At 38.9% G+C, this 16,972-nt stretch overlaps 1 protein-coding gene across 1 annotated transcript in view; it reads right to left on the reverse strand.

Moving 5' to 3' along the window:
- Nucleotides 1-11,993: 11,993 nt before the first annotated feature.
- Nucleotides 11,994-16,972, reverse strand: part of LOC119699127 — a 34,269-nt gene continuing 29,290 nt past the window's right edge. Inside the window, exon 5 of the mRNA XM_038132172.1 lies at nt 11,994-14,274. Coding sequence (XP_037988100.1) covers nt 13,977-14,274 — 298 coding nt within the window. The 3' untranslated portion in view covers nt 11,994-13,976. The remainder of the gene's footprint in view (nt 14,275-16,972) is intronic.

Consider the following 16,972-nt stretch of genomic DNA (forward strand, 5'->3'; position numbering starts at 1 on the left):
TAGTTCCAGAGACAGGAGATCGCTGTAAATAGATAGATAGATAAATTTATGTATATATAATATATATATTATTTATGTATATAATATATTTTTGTGCATGGATATTCTCTGACATACTTATATGCATGGCCAAGCACTTATTTCAGTGTAGAGTTCAGGAACTCTATGGAACATAGAAAAACAGGATGTAGCTATGTAACAGCTAAATCTGTTTGGCTTTTTGCATGGTTTTATTCCTGGAAGCTTTTTTAACAGTAGACAAGTCATGATCTCTATTGACAATACAGCTGTTGAAATACATCAGTGAAAGGTCTGATGGGTGCATAGAAAAATCAGCAGCTCTTTGTATTTTGCTTTTCTGCTACTGTGCTTCATAAATTAAACATATGGAAGGTTAGTGAGTATCTGCTCTGTGCTGGATACAGAGGTTCCTTTATTTCAGGGCTCCTTTATTTAGGTGGCCTGCTGAGTACCACAAAAAATACAGTGTAAATACATTTGATCTTGTGAAGGAAGATTCACTTTTTCATGAAGGCTGTGTATCCACATCTGACTACTGATTTTTTTCTTCTAGAGGCAAAATGGGAAGTTGGAATTTATTAATTGTATAATTAATAATTAGGGACTGCTTCAATTCTTTTTTTTTCAGTATAGAGAAAGGGAAGTATTCTGTATTCTTTTGACCTAAAATTGGAAAATACTCTGTTTTCAGCACTGTTGTTGATATTTAAACTTATGTGTGGTTTTAGGCACTGCCTGGCACTGAGGGATTGAAGATTTTAGTTCTTCTGAGGGAAGCATAGTTTGGATTAACTTAACTTTGGACTAACATAATTACCTTAGATTTCAATCTTGGAGGCTAAAAGTAGTAATGGAGAAGACTGATACTTCATCCTCTGGGATTTTTCTTTCTCTTCAATTTCTTGTGAAAAATTGCAGAGGAAAAAATCCAGATCTCCTACTTGCTTCACTGCTTGTTTAACTTGGTTAGCTACTCTTTTATTTTTATATAAGTGTTTGGTATCTGGCTCCTGATATCTTCAGGTCAACAAATGTAATGAGAGTATTGGTTTATATCAAAGAATCTAAATAAGAATCTCCCAATAAGTGCACATCCTCTTACACTGCTCTAAGTATGATTGGGAAGGGTACCAAATGATTGGTTTGTTCAGGTGTCTCCATCCCCATTGATGACTTCTTTGATAAAGCAGCACTCTTGTGTTGAAAGCATCATCTTAATGTGCTCAAAATGACATGTTAAAAATGAAAGGTCAGTGAACCAACTGCAGGGAAGGTAATACAGACTTGAATGCACTGCCAGAGCTTCCAAAATGTAGCTGAATTTATGGGTTGAGTTCCCATGGTGTTGGGCTACAGCTTAGAAGTAAAAGAGAAGGAAATTAAGGTCTTGTCTTTGCTCCAAAGATGATGCTTTGCAAAAACACACAGTCAACCTAACCTATGGCTGGAATAGCCATATTCCTTACTCAGATAACTGGGAAAGGGTTGTACCCTGCTCTGATGAGCTTTAGCATAGAAGACCAAGTGTTAATTCTTCCCCAGTTGTTTCTTATCCAATATCTCTTCATCAGTAGAGGAAAGTGGGGGATTTTACAGTCATTTTAAAGGCAATTCTCCTGGGCTCAGCCACCACAGTTGCTATTTCTGCATCGCTGTCTAGGGTACATTGAAAAAAATGTTGATGGGAATGTAAGTGATTGCTGGCTTGCTGTAGCAGGCAGGAGGATTCCACAAATTCACATCGTCCCTGTGGTACACTGGAGACACTTCTATAAATTCAGTAATGCAGCTATGATTATTCTTCTCCTCGCCTCCCAATTAACCAGTACTGCACATATTGTTCCCTGTCAAATATCTTATTTTGTCAGATGCCAGAGAGCAGTGTTGTTCTCTTTTCAAATTGCTGGCTTGATTTCTGGCAGTACTTGATTGCTTTAAAATGTACTTTCTGCATCCATTTTCCTCAATACTTAATTAGCTGGAGAAAACTACTGAAATGAGGTTTCAGTTAAGTAGGTGTTTCACTTCTGTCCCCACTACCTCATTCATTTATTTCCTCTAGCTCACTCAAGTCCCAGAGACTTTGTCTTCCATTTGCAAGGAATTTTGCAGTTATCTTCCATTTTGCTAGATTATCTGAAAGATGCAGTTTCCATCTCCATTAAATACCAGAAAAGGCTAGAAACAAGAACCTCTTTTCCAGGTCACAGCTGTTGCAGCATGAGCAGTGCTTGAGCATCATCTGTGGTACTTCTGTGCCTTTACAGGGCTGTCTTAGGCACCTACAGAGCAGGTAACTACTAGAAAGCACTTGGCTCTTACCTTTAAGAGTAAGTTAACTTACTTTTGGTGGAGCATGTTCTATGGGAAGTGCCTGCCTACAATAAGCTCCCATGGAGTAGTGCTCCATGGAACACACAGCATAAAGTAGCAGCAAATTAACCTTTTCTGTGTGGGAATAATGTGGAAGATTGCTACATCATAGCTTGGGACTGCATGTAGCCCAAGGTTATGCCTATCATGTGCCCAGGTTCCTCATAGGTGAGACACCAGCTTAAACATCCAGAATTCATTGGAGCAAAACAGGTGCTTTTTCATATTTTGTTGTGACCCCATGTATTTCTCTATTTCAGCCTTACAAAGAACCAAGACTATTGGAATTAAAAAACATCAGTGATCCAGTATTATCATATTGGGAGAAGGGAAAATGGTACTGAAATGCTCAGTCAGCAGTCTGGATTGCAGGTAGCTAGTAAGTAAGCAAGCTATCTTGGAAAGTACAAGAGTAGATTCTGAATGGCAAATGATTGCAGGATGGACTGAGACCATCTGACCAGTGTCGTTTGACTTGCTCAAGACTGGGAAAATTATTAATATCACTGTCAGAATGATTTAAGGGGGAAATGGATTACAGTTTAATCAAGTAGGATTCCTGGAGCACCCTCACTGAACCTCGCTTTATTGAGAGATGATAATCATGATGGCCTCTTTGTTCTGTGGAGGAAGACCTGTGGGTATTCATGGCATGGAATGGAGCATGAAAGCTGTCACACAGAAAGGGAAAAAAATGGGCAGACTCTGAGGAGCTCACTGAGAAAATTTTAAAACTCTGGTTCAATTTGAAGGTCATTATAACAAGCATTCGATCTTGACCACTTTAAGAGAAAATTACTTGTTCTGTTGAAACATGTTAATGGACACTCTCCATAAGCTAGAAACACAAACCATCCAGTGCTTCAGAAGAAGTGACTTCTGTAGCCTGGAATATTAGTGTTCAGAAAATATGGAGCAAACTCCTTGTGATAGGGATCCAGTGGATTTCTTCATGCACATGCTTTGTCAAACTGACTCATGAAATTTGCAGTATTTAGCATTTTTTTTTTTATACTGAGAAGTTTATGTCCTTAATGTATTATGATAGACATTAAGAAATATTCAAGAAAGTGAAAAGAGCAACTTTAAAACCTCTTCCATGACACTAAAATTTTCACAAAAATTTCTGAATGAATATAAAAGTTATTCAAACCTATCTGCAAGGCTGCTCTTTGTAAATATTATAAGGTAATTTTATATCTTCTGTGTTCTCTTTTGCTGACTTGACTGCTAAAGTGAACCTTCAACAAAAGGAAAAAATCCAGTATAGCAGCCAAGGCTATGGAAGGTCAGGAAGTGTGAAAATTTGTGGCCAGGCCTGCACAGTGCTGAGCTAGCTGATTGAATCCTGTGTTTAACTAAGTGAGTGTTAGTTTTACAAAAGTGTGTTTTACCTATGAGAGTTTCCCCTCTAGACCTCATTTTAAATCTTGGTGACCTATAACTAAATCATGGTCTAGGTTAGGCTTGGTTTCAGTGGCCAAAGTAACCAATGCAGATGTGAAGAATCTACCATAGAAGTGTCCTTTGATAGTGAGATGGATCGTATTTTGGTGGTACTTGTCCAGTATTCCAGTTGTCTTCATGTTGGAAACTCTGGTTTACATAGGCAACTTGAAGAAAAGGGTGTTTGTCCCTGCAGGCACACCACTGAAATGCACTTGAAATGGGATGAGCTCTGCTGTATAAATGTCCAGAGCAGGCAGTGAAACGAGTACATCCAGTTGAAACTTCAGAAGAAATAGAAGGAATTTAAATTAAACTATTCATGCTGGAATTTCTAAAATTTTGCTAAGATAGAATATTCCTACTTTAAGTCACAGGGGTGAGAGAACTTGTTTCACAGGACATTTCCCCTTCTGCTTGTGATGGGGCCGCTGGGTCAATATTGGTTTGGAAGAAAGTTTCCACATACCAGATCACTGACATTTTCTGTTGTAAGAATAAACTTGGGTCCTGTGCTCATCTCAGAGCAGTCATTTTCATTTTTACTGGTTTACTTTTAAAACTTTCCCATGTGCAGTATCTAATTATGGTCCATTACAAAATGCTGTATTTAAATGGTAACAGTGCATAGGGCTGAAAGAGACTGTTTGTAAGTTGCTTTTTCACTTTGATGATTAAGCCGCTAATTATTGCATTAGCATCCCAAACCACAGTCATTTGTGATGTGTCTCCTCCTTAGGCAATCCCATGAGGCACATGGGCTAAGTAGAAAGGGTATGGCAAGGAGAAGGGAAGGGCCAAGGACATGTAGGAGATAGTGCCAGGGATTAAGTAGAGGTTGCTTTCTTCCTGTGTCTGCTTCAGTGTGACTCAAGATACTGCTGAGGTGTGGTACATCAAAAAGCAGGGGTATTCTCCCTTAGAAACATAAAAATAGACCTTTCCACTAATGGCTGTGAAATACCCTATGACACTTTTTGCCAGGTCTTATCAGTGAGGCCAGACTTGTGCAGTAATCAAAGGAAATTATTTTATTTGGTTGAATAAAGTGGCTTTTCAGCTTTCACACCACTGTGATGTTCAGCTGCCTGTGCTGTTCTATGCTCCTGTCCTGACATGTTTGGTAACACTGCAGGGTGCCATTTATCAGATGCCTCCCATCTTCCCCTCACCTGAGATAAAACTTTTGGTGTCGTTACACTGTATTTTTTTGAAAATGAACACTTTATGATCCTCCTAAAAGCCAAGGCATAAAACAAGTGTAAGATATTACTTTGTGTCCTCAGAAGCTTTTGATTTTATATGATAAAATTCCCAGAAATAACTTACTTGGAACAGTTTGCTCATTGGAAGACTGATGGGCACTGGATCCCTCACTCCTGCAGGTGCTGTGTTAGTTTCCCATCAATTTCCTGAAATGATGCACTTATAGACCCATTTCAGTGGCTATTTCAAGCCCAGGAGATATGTTTTCCACTTTCCTGGATTATAAGAGGTACTCTTTTACTTGTACCTCTTAGCAAGGACCAGCATTTTTTTCAAGGAAATATTTTTTATGGAACTGATAGCTTCTCGAAATGTATCTGAGTATGGATCAGGTTCTGCAGCAGATATGTCATCCTTGCACTTCTAAAGGTATAAAACTAATGGTGGATTTGAGCAATTTGAATGGCTAGACAATTTTTACAAGCTTTCTTGACTGGAGACCATTACTACAGAAAATGGGGGAACCTGTGAAAATTGCTGAAATTTTCCTCTGTGAAAATTGGTGGAAAAATTCTTCAGTTCCTTAATTTTTGTGGTAGAAAAAAAATTGTCATACTCAATCATAAAAGAATCTTTGAATATCCAGAGTTGGCCAGGTGAAAAGAGCCTTCAGCTGAAGACTTCTAAGCAGACCACTGAATGCAGTCTGCAGAGGCAGTGAAACAGTGTGAACAGCAGAAAAAAAATTTGCTGGAAGGATTGGTGCATGCTTTTTCCTGGAGATGTTGTTTGAGATTGCATGTTCTAAAGCAAAAAAAGTTATCTATCTCGGTTTCCTAATTGAATTAGGGAACTAATTGCGTTCTTCTTTCCCTCAGTCCCCATGTAACATCCCATTGAGCGTGTGACCATTTTCCAGGAAAAGCAATGGTGCTACTCTCTTTCTGAAAGCTGGAGAAGAGGCTGCAGGCTGCAGAGCAGTGAATTCCCTAGCAAGTGGTGAGGATTGCTTGGACGTGGTGTGTGGAGAAACATGGATGTTGGGTCAGGCAACATGTTTGGGTGGGTTTAATCACCCTCATGATTTTTAGCAGGCAGTAGACCAAAGTGGAGGTTGTTTCAGGGAACAGATCTCAGACACTGTGCTGGAGCCAATGCCAGCAGGAACTTGGAGAGGAGAGTGTTGGTTTTGGATAGAAAGTACACAGAAGAGCAGAGCCCAGTGAAGGAAGTACCCAAATAACAATTTGGGAGGCATCCAGCGTGGGTAAAAAAAGACATTGCAAAGACCTTGATATGTGTTTCCATCTTCTTATTTTGTCTGTCTGGTCCAGAAAGCAGTGATAGGAAATAAAAAGAGTTTGGTTTGAAGACAACAAAACAAAAGAGAAAAACAAATTTTTGTAGGACAAAAGTCCACTCGCTATGAAATTCATTTCCATCCACTGGCCAGTTCACTTTTAAAATCCTCAAAGTGATTCAGCTTCCATTACTTTTCTTGTGGGAACTGTGCCTGGTCTAATAAATGTCACTGCTCACAAGCTTCTCATGGTGTAAGTTATGCTTACACTTCTTATTTAACCTTTCCAAAGAACACTTCTTTCTCCTGTGTGTGCTGTGTTTTCTATTATACAGAGGTCGTTTGGTTCTTTTTCCTTTCATGGATGCACAGCTAAACATGCAAATATTTGTTTAACAATAATGTTTACATCAGTTCTCGGCCAATTTTATTCCTCTTTTCTGAGTTTCTTTAAAACTTTTAGTCAGTATTTTTGAATGGGAAGACACCCGACTTAAGCTCAGCTCAGGTGCAGAACAATGTGTTCCTAGATATCAAACACATTGCAGTGGGATATAGTGGAAATCTGCCACTGCTTACAAGCTCATCCTTCTGGAAGCAATCATGTACCTTCAGTTTCCTATTAAAGGTTTCTCAGCTCTATCTCTAAGGCAACAGCTGACCTTACAAATATGCTCAGCATCCTCCATCAGATGTAAAATACATATCCTCTCAAATTGAGGTGCAGCTGCTGATTTTTTCCCACAAAACAAATTAAACTGTACTAATTTCAACTCCGATCATTCCCTAAACACTTTTTCCTCCTGCTGCCTGTCAGTCCAGCAACTAAACAGTTACCAAAACACCACCTCTCCCCTAATTGTAGCACTTTGAAAGACAAAATAACATTCTGCATTCTAATTATTTTATAATTCCTTTGATTTTTTGTTCATTCAATATGCAAATCAGGTGCAACTTACACATGCCTAGTGTTGAAGGAAGTGTAATTCTAAATGGTTAAAAATTTGCAAAAGAAAAATAAGTCAGGGTAGCTTGTTTAAAAACCAATCTCTGATAGTTTCTCAAGAAAAGTTCCCACCTGACTGTGCTGCCGCAATATGAGCTTTAGAATGCAATCTCTGAGTCCTTGACCATGAAACCTTTGGATCATCTGACCCAATGAAATGTCTTTTTGTGCAGAGGCCTTTAAAGTAAGATCTTGAGAAGAACTCAAGCATCAGATCGCTCTCAAGGCTGGAATTAGCAGGCTCGGTCCCTGTGGGATATGGGAGAAGCACAGGATGAAAAAGCCCCATGCCCCAAGCCCTGTGCACTGGGCAGGGCCCCTCCAATTAGCAGGCAATACAAGGAAGGCTGTGAATGAACTTCTGCACCCTCTGTGGAGCCCACAGTTCTGCAGCAGGCCCTTGGGTATGTGTTTTTATCTCTTTTGTTCCCTTTAATTCAGAGTCTGTAAAGAAGAAGGAATTTATTACTATCAGTTATTGGGAAGCAGAAAAACCTAGTGCCTTTTAAATCTGTGCTGCAGCCTCAGTTTTCACTGCTTGTGTCCCTCATTTTGCTCCTGCAGTTTAACCTAGAGGAATTAGTTCAAAAGCCCAGTTGAGGTGTTGGATTTTGGTCTTCCCAGCCTTTGGCATCTGCCTTCCCTGTTTCATGGGCAAGTGCCTCAACCAAACTAGGGTAACAGCAAAGACTATGGCAATGCCACTAATGCCTCTTTCTCTGTGAATGACTTTTAAAAGGAAAACGGTGTCTTCTTTCCAATTTTTTCAAAGAGCAGCTACAAGCTCTGCTCTCAGGAGAGGACTCTAAACCCTGGATTAACACAGGAAAATGTGCTTTTGCTCATCCTAGATAAGGTGCCAGACTTGCAGACAGGAGAGATGGAACTGTAGCTGTGTATTTGTGCCTGGCATTTCTTTTTGTTTCTCCACAGGCCTCTTCCCTCTCGGCTTGGGAGATGTCCAGACAAGCATTTTGAGGTGTATAATTCTCACCAGGCACCACCTGGGGAGCCTTAATGTTCGACTTAGAATTTTACATTTTGTTCTGGTGACCAAACTCCTAAATTCAAGCTATTAAATTGCAAAGTCTTCTTACTAGATCTAGTCACAGCCTCCAAGCCTATTTTGCTGGTCTACTCCTGAAAACAGCAGTCACAGCAGAAAAGTGCAGCAGCAAATGTTCTGTGAACAGGTTTTATGTAATTAAAGCCATTCTGCATGCTAACTACTTTATCTGTCTTTTAGAAACATTATTAGAGCAATACACAAAAATGTACAGAAAACTCTCTCTTTACCAGCCCTCCATGGAAAACCCTTACTTCTGCTTTGGTAGGGGGAATTTCTCCTTGCTTTTTATTAAAATTGCATGGTAGTTGATCTGCCATAAATTGTTGCTCAGCATTGATGTACAGCATTTCTACTGGAGGTGACAGAATATTTAATATTAGATTTTTTTTGCTCACCTCATCAAGGTTATACCTCTTACTTTTAATGTGCATTTGAAATACATCTTCTAATGCCCTTAAAAAAAAAGAAAAAAAGAACATCAGTGCAAAAAAACCTCAAGTGTTCAAGGTCCATATACTTTCAAAATGAAAAATAACTACTCAGCCTGTTTTTCAGATCACTTAAAATACATCCCAACCTTCCACTTTTGCTCCATCCCCTCCCCATCTGCCTGTAAGTGGATTTAAAAACTAAAATCTTAAACATTTTAAGGTTGTTGGATATTGTCATTCCAAGTGCATGCTGTTTGGCAGGAACTATGTTAGGGGAAGACTTTTGTGTATATCATTTTAATTTCTTCTTCTACTTTTAATAAAAAAATATAGGAGTACTGGTGCTCCCCATCACAATGTAGTAGTCCCCCTCTGTGTTTGGTGGGGCCGAAGTCTCTCTTGCTACTGCCAATTTCTGTCCCACAACATTGACTGAGTGAGACTGCTGGGGGTACTGGGGTGTTGGGCAGTCCTTCAAGCAGCCTCCTAGTTTCATTTATAGCTCTTGTTCCTTTGTTCAATATATGGTGCTACTCAAGGAGGGCTTTGGAACTGCCTCTAGCCAGCACTTTTTAGACTCTGAAGGTCATTTGCATGATCTGTTTGTTCTTGGGTCTCCTTTTCAGTAACTTCTTAGGGAAACACTGGTAGTCAGACTTTTGTGCTCATAGTTTGTTTAATAGGTGTACTAGAGAAAGGCAGGTGTCTTCAGAAAGTTCTCTCAATAACTTTTTCAGAGCCATGATCAGCTATGAGCAAAAGATGTGAATTGATAAAAATAAAGACCTATCTGACTAGGGAAATTAGGTCTCCAGGTTCTGCAATCATAATTAAATCTAACCCAATGGTTGCATTTTCAGCAATGTCTGCAATGAGCTGGAGGGCTCAGCAGAGCTGGTTTGGTTTTATACTGTATCTTAGAATTGAGAGGGCATTCATGGTTTTATCTGTAGAATACTAGCCTAAATAAATGGAAATTTTAAAATATATCCATAATATTAATCCTGCAGGGTAGCTAAGGCCACTAGTTGTGTCTCTTTCTTAGTTAGTCATAAAACCTATTTAGAAATTCATCTTGTGCTTTAAAATGAAAGGATATTATTGATTCACTTCTGCAGAATAAGTAAGTTCTGTTATTTGAGACAACCTGAGAACAACAATGGATGATTTTCCACATATTTTTAGTAAACTTTATTTTTGAGGGAGCAGTACACAGTATCTAAACCACCTCCCTCTAAAGCCAGCAGAGTAGTCCTCTCACCCTGCAGGCCTGAGCAGGGACACAAACACACAGATCCTTAACTTTTTTTACTGTATCTATGGGCTGGTCTCATGCTTTGTGACCTTTCCAGTGTAAATGAATTGGTGTCTTTCAAATCTGCTAGTGTTCCTCCTAGTGAATCCAGAAAATTGACTTCTAATTTGGACCTTATGTTTGTCTGAAAAATAAAATACCTGAAATGAAAAATGAAGGAGAACGCCTACCTTTAAATGATTACTCAGAAAACAAACTAACAACTTGTGTCATTGGCCACTTTTTTTTTTTTTTTTTTTTTTTTTTAAGGAGTTTAAAAAGAAATACCTTGGTGTCAGGCTGAGGTGGATTGATTTGGGGGGGGTGGGGGGGGGAGTGACGCCTCTCTAGCATCAAGCACTTAAAATCTTAAACATTGAGATAAAATCCTCTAGCAAAAGAGGAGTTTCTTCCAGTTAAGATGCAGGCAAGAAATTTCTTAGGAAAGGAGCACCCAGTTTTGTCACTTTTAGCAGGGCTATAAAGGGCTCTGTGGTTTATCACAGCTCTTGAAATATTAGAAATGTGTTGATTTACTCTTAGAATGTACAGAACATGAGCCCAGAAAAAGCTGCTGCATTGAGACACCAGCAGCATGAGATGTATGTGGCTCTAACATTTGTGTGGATCATTAACTTGAGACTGCACATATCCTAAAGAAAGCAATCATTGCATTTATTTATTTTGCTTTGATAGGAGGGAGGAAGAACTCTAAACACAGACTCTTGCTCTGATGAACTTTGTTAGAGAAGACTTCATGGGTTGTTAGCTCAACTTTGGCTGGGAACTGGAATGAGACAGTTGTAACAATAAAATCCATCACCATCCTGTATAAAGGAATGAGCTTGAGAACAGGGTTAGCGAATATGATATTTCCATGTTTCTACCAGAAGTCAGTGGGAAATATGAGGCTGGCTGAGAGTATTTTCTGTTCAGCTACTCAATTTAAATCATGACTCCCATACAGGGCAGTTTCATCCAATTAAACTGAATCCGAGTTACACTTTGCTGTCATTAAAACCACCAGTTCTTTACACTGATTTTTCAAAATTTTGTTTCTCAAAGAATTAAATATTAAAGTCAAAGAACTTACTCTTTTTTTGGTAACAACTTCTGATCAAAATATCATTTGTAAGATCCTGGTGAAAACAAAGGTACTCTGCTTCTCTTTATAAACACACAAATTGTCAGCATCTTTCTTTAACATACACAGAATACAAACAACGTTTTACAATAAAAAACTAAAGGAGGCAGTGGTATTAGAGTAATTACACAAAAATGCTTAATCTATTTACTGGTCTTCATTTTTTACTAATCAGTCTTATAAATTTTAAAATTACTGATTTTGACAATTCTGTTGATCAACTCCCAAAATATTCTAATCCATTAACTTCATTAATCTAAAAGATCTATGCCTTTTGTGAATAATCAGTTTAAAATGGTTCCAGTGGACAAAGGTACCAGAAGATAATTTTAATATTGTTTATTTGTCTTAACATATTTAGCTTGCCTACAGTAAAAGGCAAGCTAAATATTTTAAGACTAATACAGTAAGAGCGTGACCCAGAAAATCTCTTCCAACTTTCTGATCCCACATTTCCCAAACAAGTAGCTGAATCCTTCCTTCCCAATAGAGCCCTCTACTCACTGCATACAGCCATTGGTAATAGGCTCTTGTGTCATGTTTTCAATTTTCCACTAGATTTCTACATTAATATCATGATATGAAGCTTAGAAATAAGTTAAAAGGGACAAACAAACATTTGACTTAAACTTCTTCAAGTTGTAATCCTGGAGAAAGTGGCATTTCAGATTCATGACTCCACAATTCATGGTTCTGCCACAAAAATAAAAAGGAGAAAAAAGTAAATAATTTGTTTTAATATCTTTGTATTATCATTATTTATTTCCATTCAGAGTACCAGGGGAAATAATCTGATTCCACAACATATCAAAATCACAACTATATCACATTCCAGCTCATGTGAAATAAATGTCTGGGGTGTCAATCACTCATGCAAATAGTGAACAAGTATTATTATTGGGTAGGTTCATATTAGCAGCAATGGAAATCAGCTTGTATAACCTGAGAGAAAGGAAGCAACTATAAAGAAAATCAGAATTTCTGTCAAAACTGAAAATCTTTACAGATTCCACACAAATACAACAGCATTTTATTCAGAAGGACATGCAAAATACATTTGTGTTTTTGAAAGAGGACTTAAAAAATCATATCAGGTCATCAAATGAAAGTAGGAGCTTCTCCAGCTAACATTGTTAAATGAAGGTTTTGGTGGTTGGAATAAGGACTGAAATAGTACTATCAAGCACAAGGCTGTGACATATCATGCCTGTGGTTCCTTGGCTGAGCTGCGTAGAAATTCAGCATGGCTTCTTTAAAGGGGCATGTGGACCAAGGAATTTTACAAAACTCCTCTATCATGCATGGCTTTGGCTATTGTTAAGCAACCCTTATTTTTAAGTGCACTAAAATTTCCTAAATCAATTCACCATTCATCTTGAAAATCCAGATGACTAATGGAGTGCAACTTCCAGACAAAATCTTGCATGACATGTGACCATAATCAGAGTGAATAGCACTTTCTCTGGACATTTCTGGGCTCCAAGTTATTATTTGGATGGAATGAAAGGCTGTAAACCAACCAAAAAGCAAGAGTTCAGTCAAGTAGGAAAGAACTCTGCTCACAGAAGAGCAGATTTGTATTGGGATATATCAAATTTGCAGGCAACCCCGACAAGGGGAGAGAAATGACGAGGAGGACTCCACTTATATCAGAAGGCTAATTAATTATTTTATTATACTATATTATTCTATATTATATTTCACTACGTTACCTTACATCTAAACTGAATCTGCCAAGCACTCAACTCTGCACTCCAACTGCACCGAGTCTCGTGACTGTCAGCCAACAGTCCCGATACGCACACACGCTTGGCCCCGATAGGGCAAGGAAACAAAACACCATCACTTTGGGCAAACAATCTCCATATTGCATTCTACTTTGGCACAACACAGGCACAGCAAATGAGATTTGTGTTTTCTTTGATGTTCAGAGAATGTGAAACCCAGAAATATTCTTGGAAAGAATTGTACCTTGCTTTTCTCTGTGAAGAGAAATGTGGGGCTACAGGGGTGCACTGTTTTCCACATCACAGTGTCTCATCACAGTGTCCCATTTGTGTTTCTCTGAGAGACCAGTTACTTTAGCTGCTCCTGTTTTATTCACAGATGCCTGTTGACCCTATCTAGCCCTGCATGCTGGATTTCTCAATTACAACCTTAGTCACTTCTCATAAGATAGTTGAATATTTTGGTTTTGCTCTTAACAAAGATTCTCCAAAGCCACTCCATTATCCATTTCATTTCCACATAACCAGGACAACTTTTGTGTATAAGTAGTGTTTTCTGCCCTTTTTTCTTTGTAACTCACTGGGTACACTAACCTCGACTGGCTGCTGAGAAAAGTGAGCAGAATGTGGTCTCATATGTGCATCCTCTAAAAACCTGAAAGACTAAAAGCACAGTGAGAAACAGTTATGATTCAAATGATGTGTTTGAAAACAAAATTGTGTAACTTTTAGCATTGATGTCAGCACCTGTGTAAGCCTTCTCTCTCTTGCTCTTGATGCCTGCTGATTTAATTGATGGTCTGCCCAGGGAGGAGCTCCTTTTTCTGGAAGAAGGATTATAATACCTATATTTTACAAGAAAAGGTTGATGTGATGTCTTCAAGATCTGGGTGATAAAACACTGCTTCTTTTCTGTAAAGTAAACGGCATGTTTTTCAAGGAGGTCCCCAGAGTAGGTTTCATGAACAGAGTTTTGAAATGCCTTCTTCCTGTTGACTGCCCAAAAGCATGTGAGGCTGCAGGAGGGGTGAAGCAGATGATCTGTGGGCACTAGGACTGTGAACTGGTGTGTGAGACAAACTACACAGAGCAGTATTTGGGATAGCCTTTCTAGCAGCAGGAGCCAACCTCAGAGTCCTTGAAGTGAACTTCTGATGTGATACAGAGAGGGGCTGCTCTCTCTTTGTGTTGGGATAGTTGCTCTGACCAGACAGTGGGTGATCATTTTCCAACAGTGCCCAGTTTCTTTCAGTTGATCTGAAAGTTAAAGAACAAAACTGACAGAAAAATTACACGAGAATTCACTACAGACATCATTTCTCACAAAGTAGCTCACACTGGAAGAATGTTAAGAAACTGTTTTCAAACTGGCTCACATTGTTTTAAGAAGTGCAACTGACTTGATCAGTTCTGGGAACCACAGTTGGTGGTTAGTTAGTAAAGACATCCTGCCACTGTGCTTGAGCTAATTAACCAGCCCTTTACCTAGTTTCCTTTTCATTCCTTCTCTTTACTAAGCTGAGGTTTCTAATAACAAGTAGTCTTGGGAAATTACAGAAATCCCATTTTCCTTGCCAGGGCTGGCAGAAGGAGAACAGGAGACTTTTTTCTTCCTTGGGCATTGTGCATTATTGCCTATGGAACTGATGACTCAATGACAGTCTCACAGTCCTCCTTCAATGGTATCTTCTGTTCTCTCTCCTTGTGTGCCTGTGCAGGTGTGAGCATGGCATCATCTCATGAGTTTGAAGTCAAACAGAGCCACTGCTTTCCTCACAAATACCCCAAGTGAAATTGTGATCTATTGCTATTCATCTCACTGGGAGAAAGACTTTACAAAACAAATAATGCATGTTTGAACTGGATGATGTTTGTAAACAGTATCATTGGAAATCTAACGGTAAACCCACTATGATTCTCAAATTATAGAAAGTCTTACAACTTAAGTATAGTCTGCTGAGGAATTTCTGCCTGAGAGAGACACTGGACTATGGTAGGATGAAATATTTTGCAATAATTTGTTGAGATGAGGTCCACTGGCAGAATCTGGTGAAGAACAAGTCTACTCACATTAATATGATGTTGTACAGTTTCTGGTCTCTGGCAGAATATATAGAAATAAGATTAATTACTTTAGGGTCTTGGTTTTACCAATAGGTAATGTTCTAAAATTCAGGGAATACTGTAAAACAACGCAAAGTGTGAGAATACACAGAAGAATACAGGAATATCATTCTCTTGAAAACACTGTGTTCTCTTGAACACATTTTAATCACATACACACAGCCATAACATGGCTACATACCTGTCACTGTTGGCCATTTAGGGACAGAAAAAATTCAGTGGGAGGACAGGTGCCAGATAGCAAAACTGAGAGTCAAATATTATCTCTGCTTGACTAGACTATAAAAAGCCACACTGAACAAACCTGCACATAACTGCTGTGCTACAGGCACTCCCCACACCACAGAGCACAGCTAACTAAGGGGAAAATGGGCTTTTTCATGTGGCTCAATGCCATCTGTATGACAGGTCTTACACTGTCAGAACATCACATACCTTCTGCTGGTTTGGAGAAATACTTCTGCACTTGACTGGTGAGGCAGGAAGACCACATACAAGATCCTTCTTGTATTTATCAAGGGTTTGAATTAGTCTGTCTCTTTTCTGCTGGTCCTTGTCTGTATATGTAAATATGAAAATACAGTCTGTTCCTGTTAAGTCAATGATCAGGTAATAGAATATTGCTCTTCATTATTATTTCTGGCCACTAAAGACTATTCTGTTTCCTCCTCCAAGTAGCAATCAGAGAAGGCAATCATTTTACCTTTTACAGTTGGCTCTTGCTGCTTCTGTGCTCAGCACACATCTGATTGTGAAATCAGTGTGAGCCAGGACTCCTTTACATCACTCACAAAGTCAGTAATGAGCTACTGGATGGATAAGAGAGCATGGTAACATTTTGTTCCCACCCTGTGCATCCTTTTCCCTATCCTAGACAGAAGCTGAGACAGGTCAAAACAGAAGAGCTGAGACAGTTGAGTAAGTGTTCAAGTCTACGTACTAAGAGTTGAGTTACCAAAGTCAGGCTGCCACTGTGGTCTGTGCAGGCAGAAATCCCAACAAATTCCTCATTCTACTCTGGTTAAACTCAGCCTGAGAAGAGTAGGGTGACTCTCTTGTTAGTCTCTCACACACAAAATGAACAGAAACAGACTCAGCCCTTTGGTATTGGCACAGAAGCTGTGGATGACCCAAACCTGAAGTGTCCAAGGCCAGGTCAGGTGGGGCTCTGAGCAACCTGATCTAATGCAAAGTGTCCCTGGCAATGGCAGGGCAATTGGAACCAGATGATCTTTAAGATCCCTGTCAACCCAAAACATTAGGTGATTTCACAACCTTCTGATCTTCCTGAAAATATGCAAGTGAGAGTAGAAATAAGAACACTTATTCTTATAATCATTATTGCTATATAGCATATTATAGAATTTAATACGTAATATATTATATATTAAGTATTATAAAATAATAAGAAAATACAGGGGTTGGAAGCACATATGAGTTACCCAAAACTATAGAAGCCCACAGGGGCATATTTTTGTATACTGCAAAGCTTCTCACAATTCATCATCCTTTGTCAGAACATTACTTTTAACAACGCAAACAACGTGTCAGAACCTTACTTTTAACAACGCAAAATTTTCAACTCTTTTTATCTGCTATGTTGATGGGCAACAACACATTTCTTTTTGAAGAGATATGTTTAAAAAATACCCTCCCCCCCCTCCAGTTCTAGCTGAAACAAGGGACTCACACAAAATATCAATAAAGTGGGGTTCACTGAAGTCCTGCGAGCTGATTAGGACTTTTTGAATTGAAAATTTAGCTCTGTCAGAATTTCTTCATCCTATGGAGCTCTGGCACATGGTAGCACATGCCAATACTGCCAGGCAGG

The sequence above is a fragment of the Motacilla alba genome, chromosome 3 (genome assembly GCF_015832195.1).
Source record: "Motacilla alba alba isolate MOTALB_02 chromosome 3, Motacilla_alba_V1.0_pri, whole genome shotgun sequence".
Taxonomy (NCBI): Eukaryota; Metazoa; Chordata; class Aves; order Passeriformes; family Motacillidae; genus Motacilla; species Motacilla alba.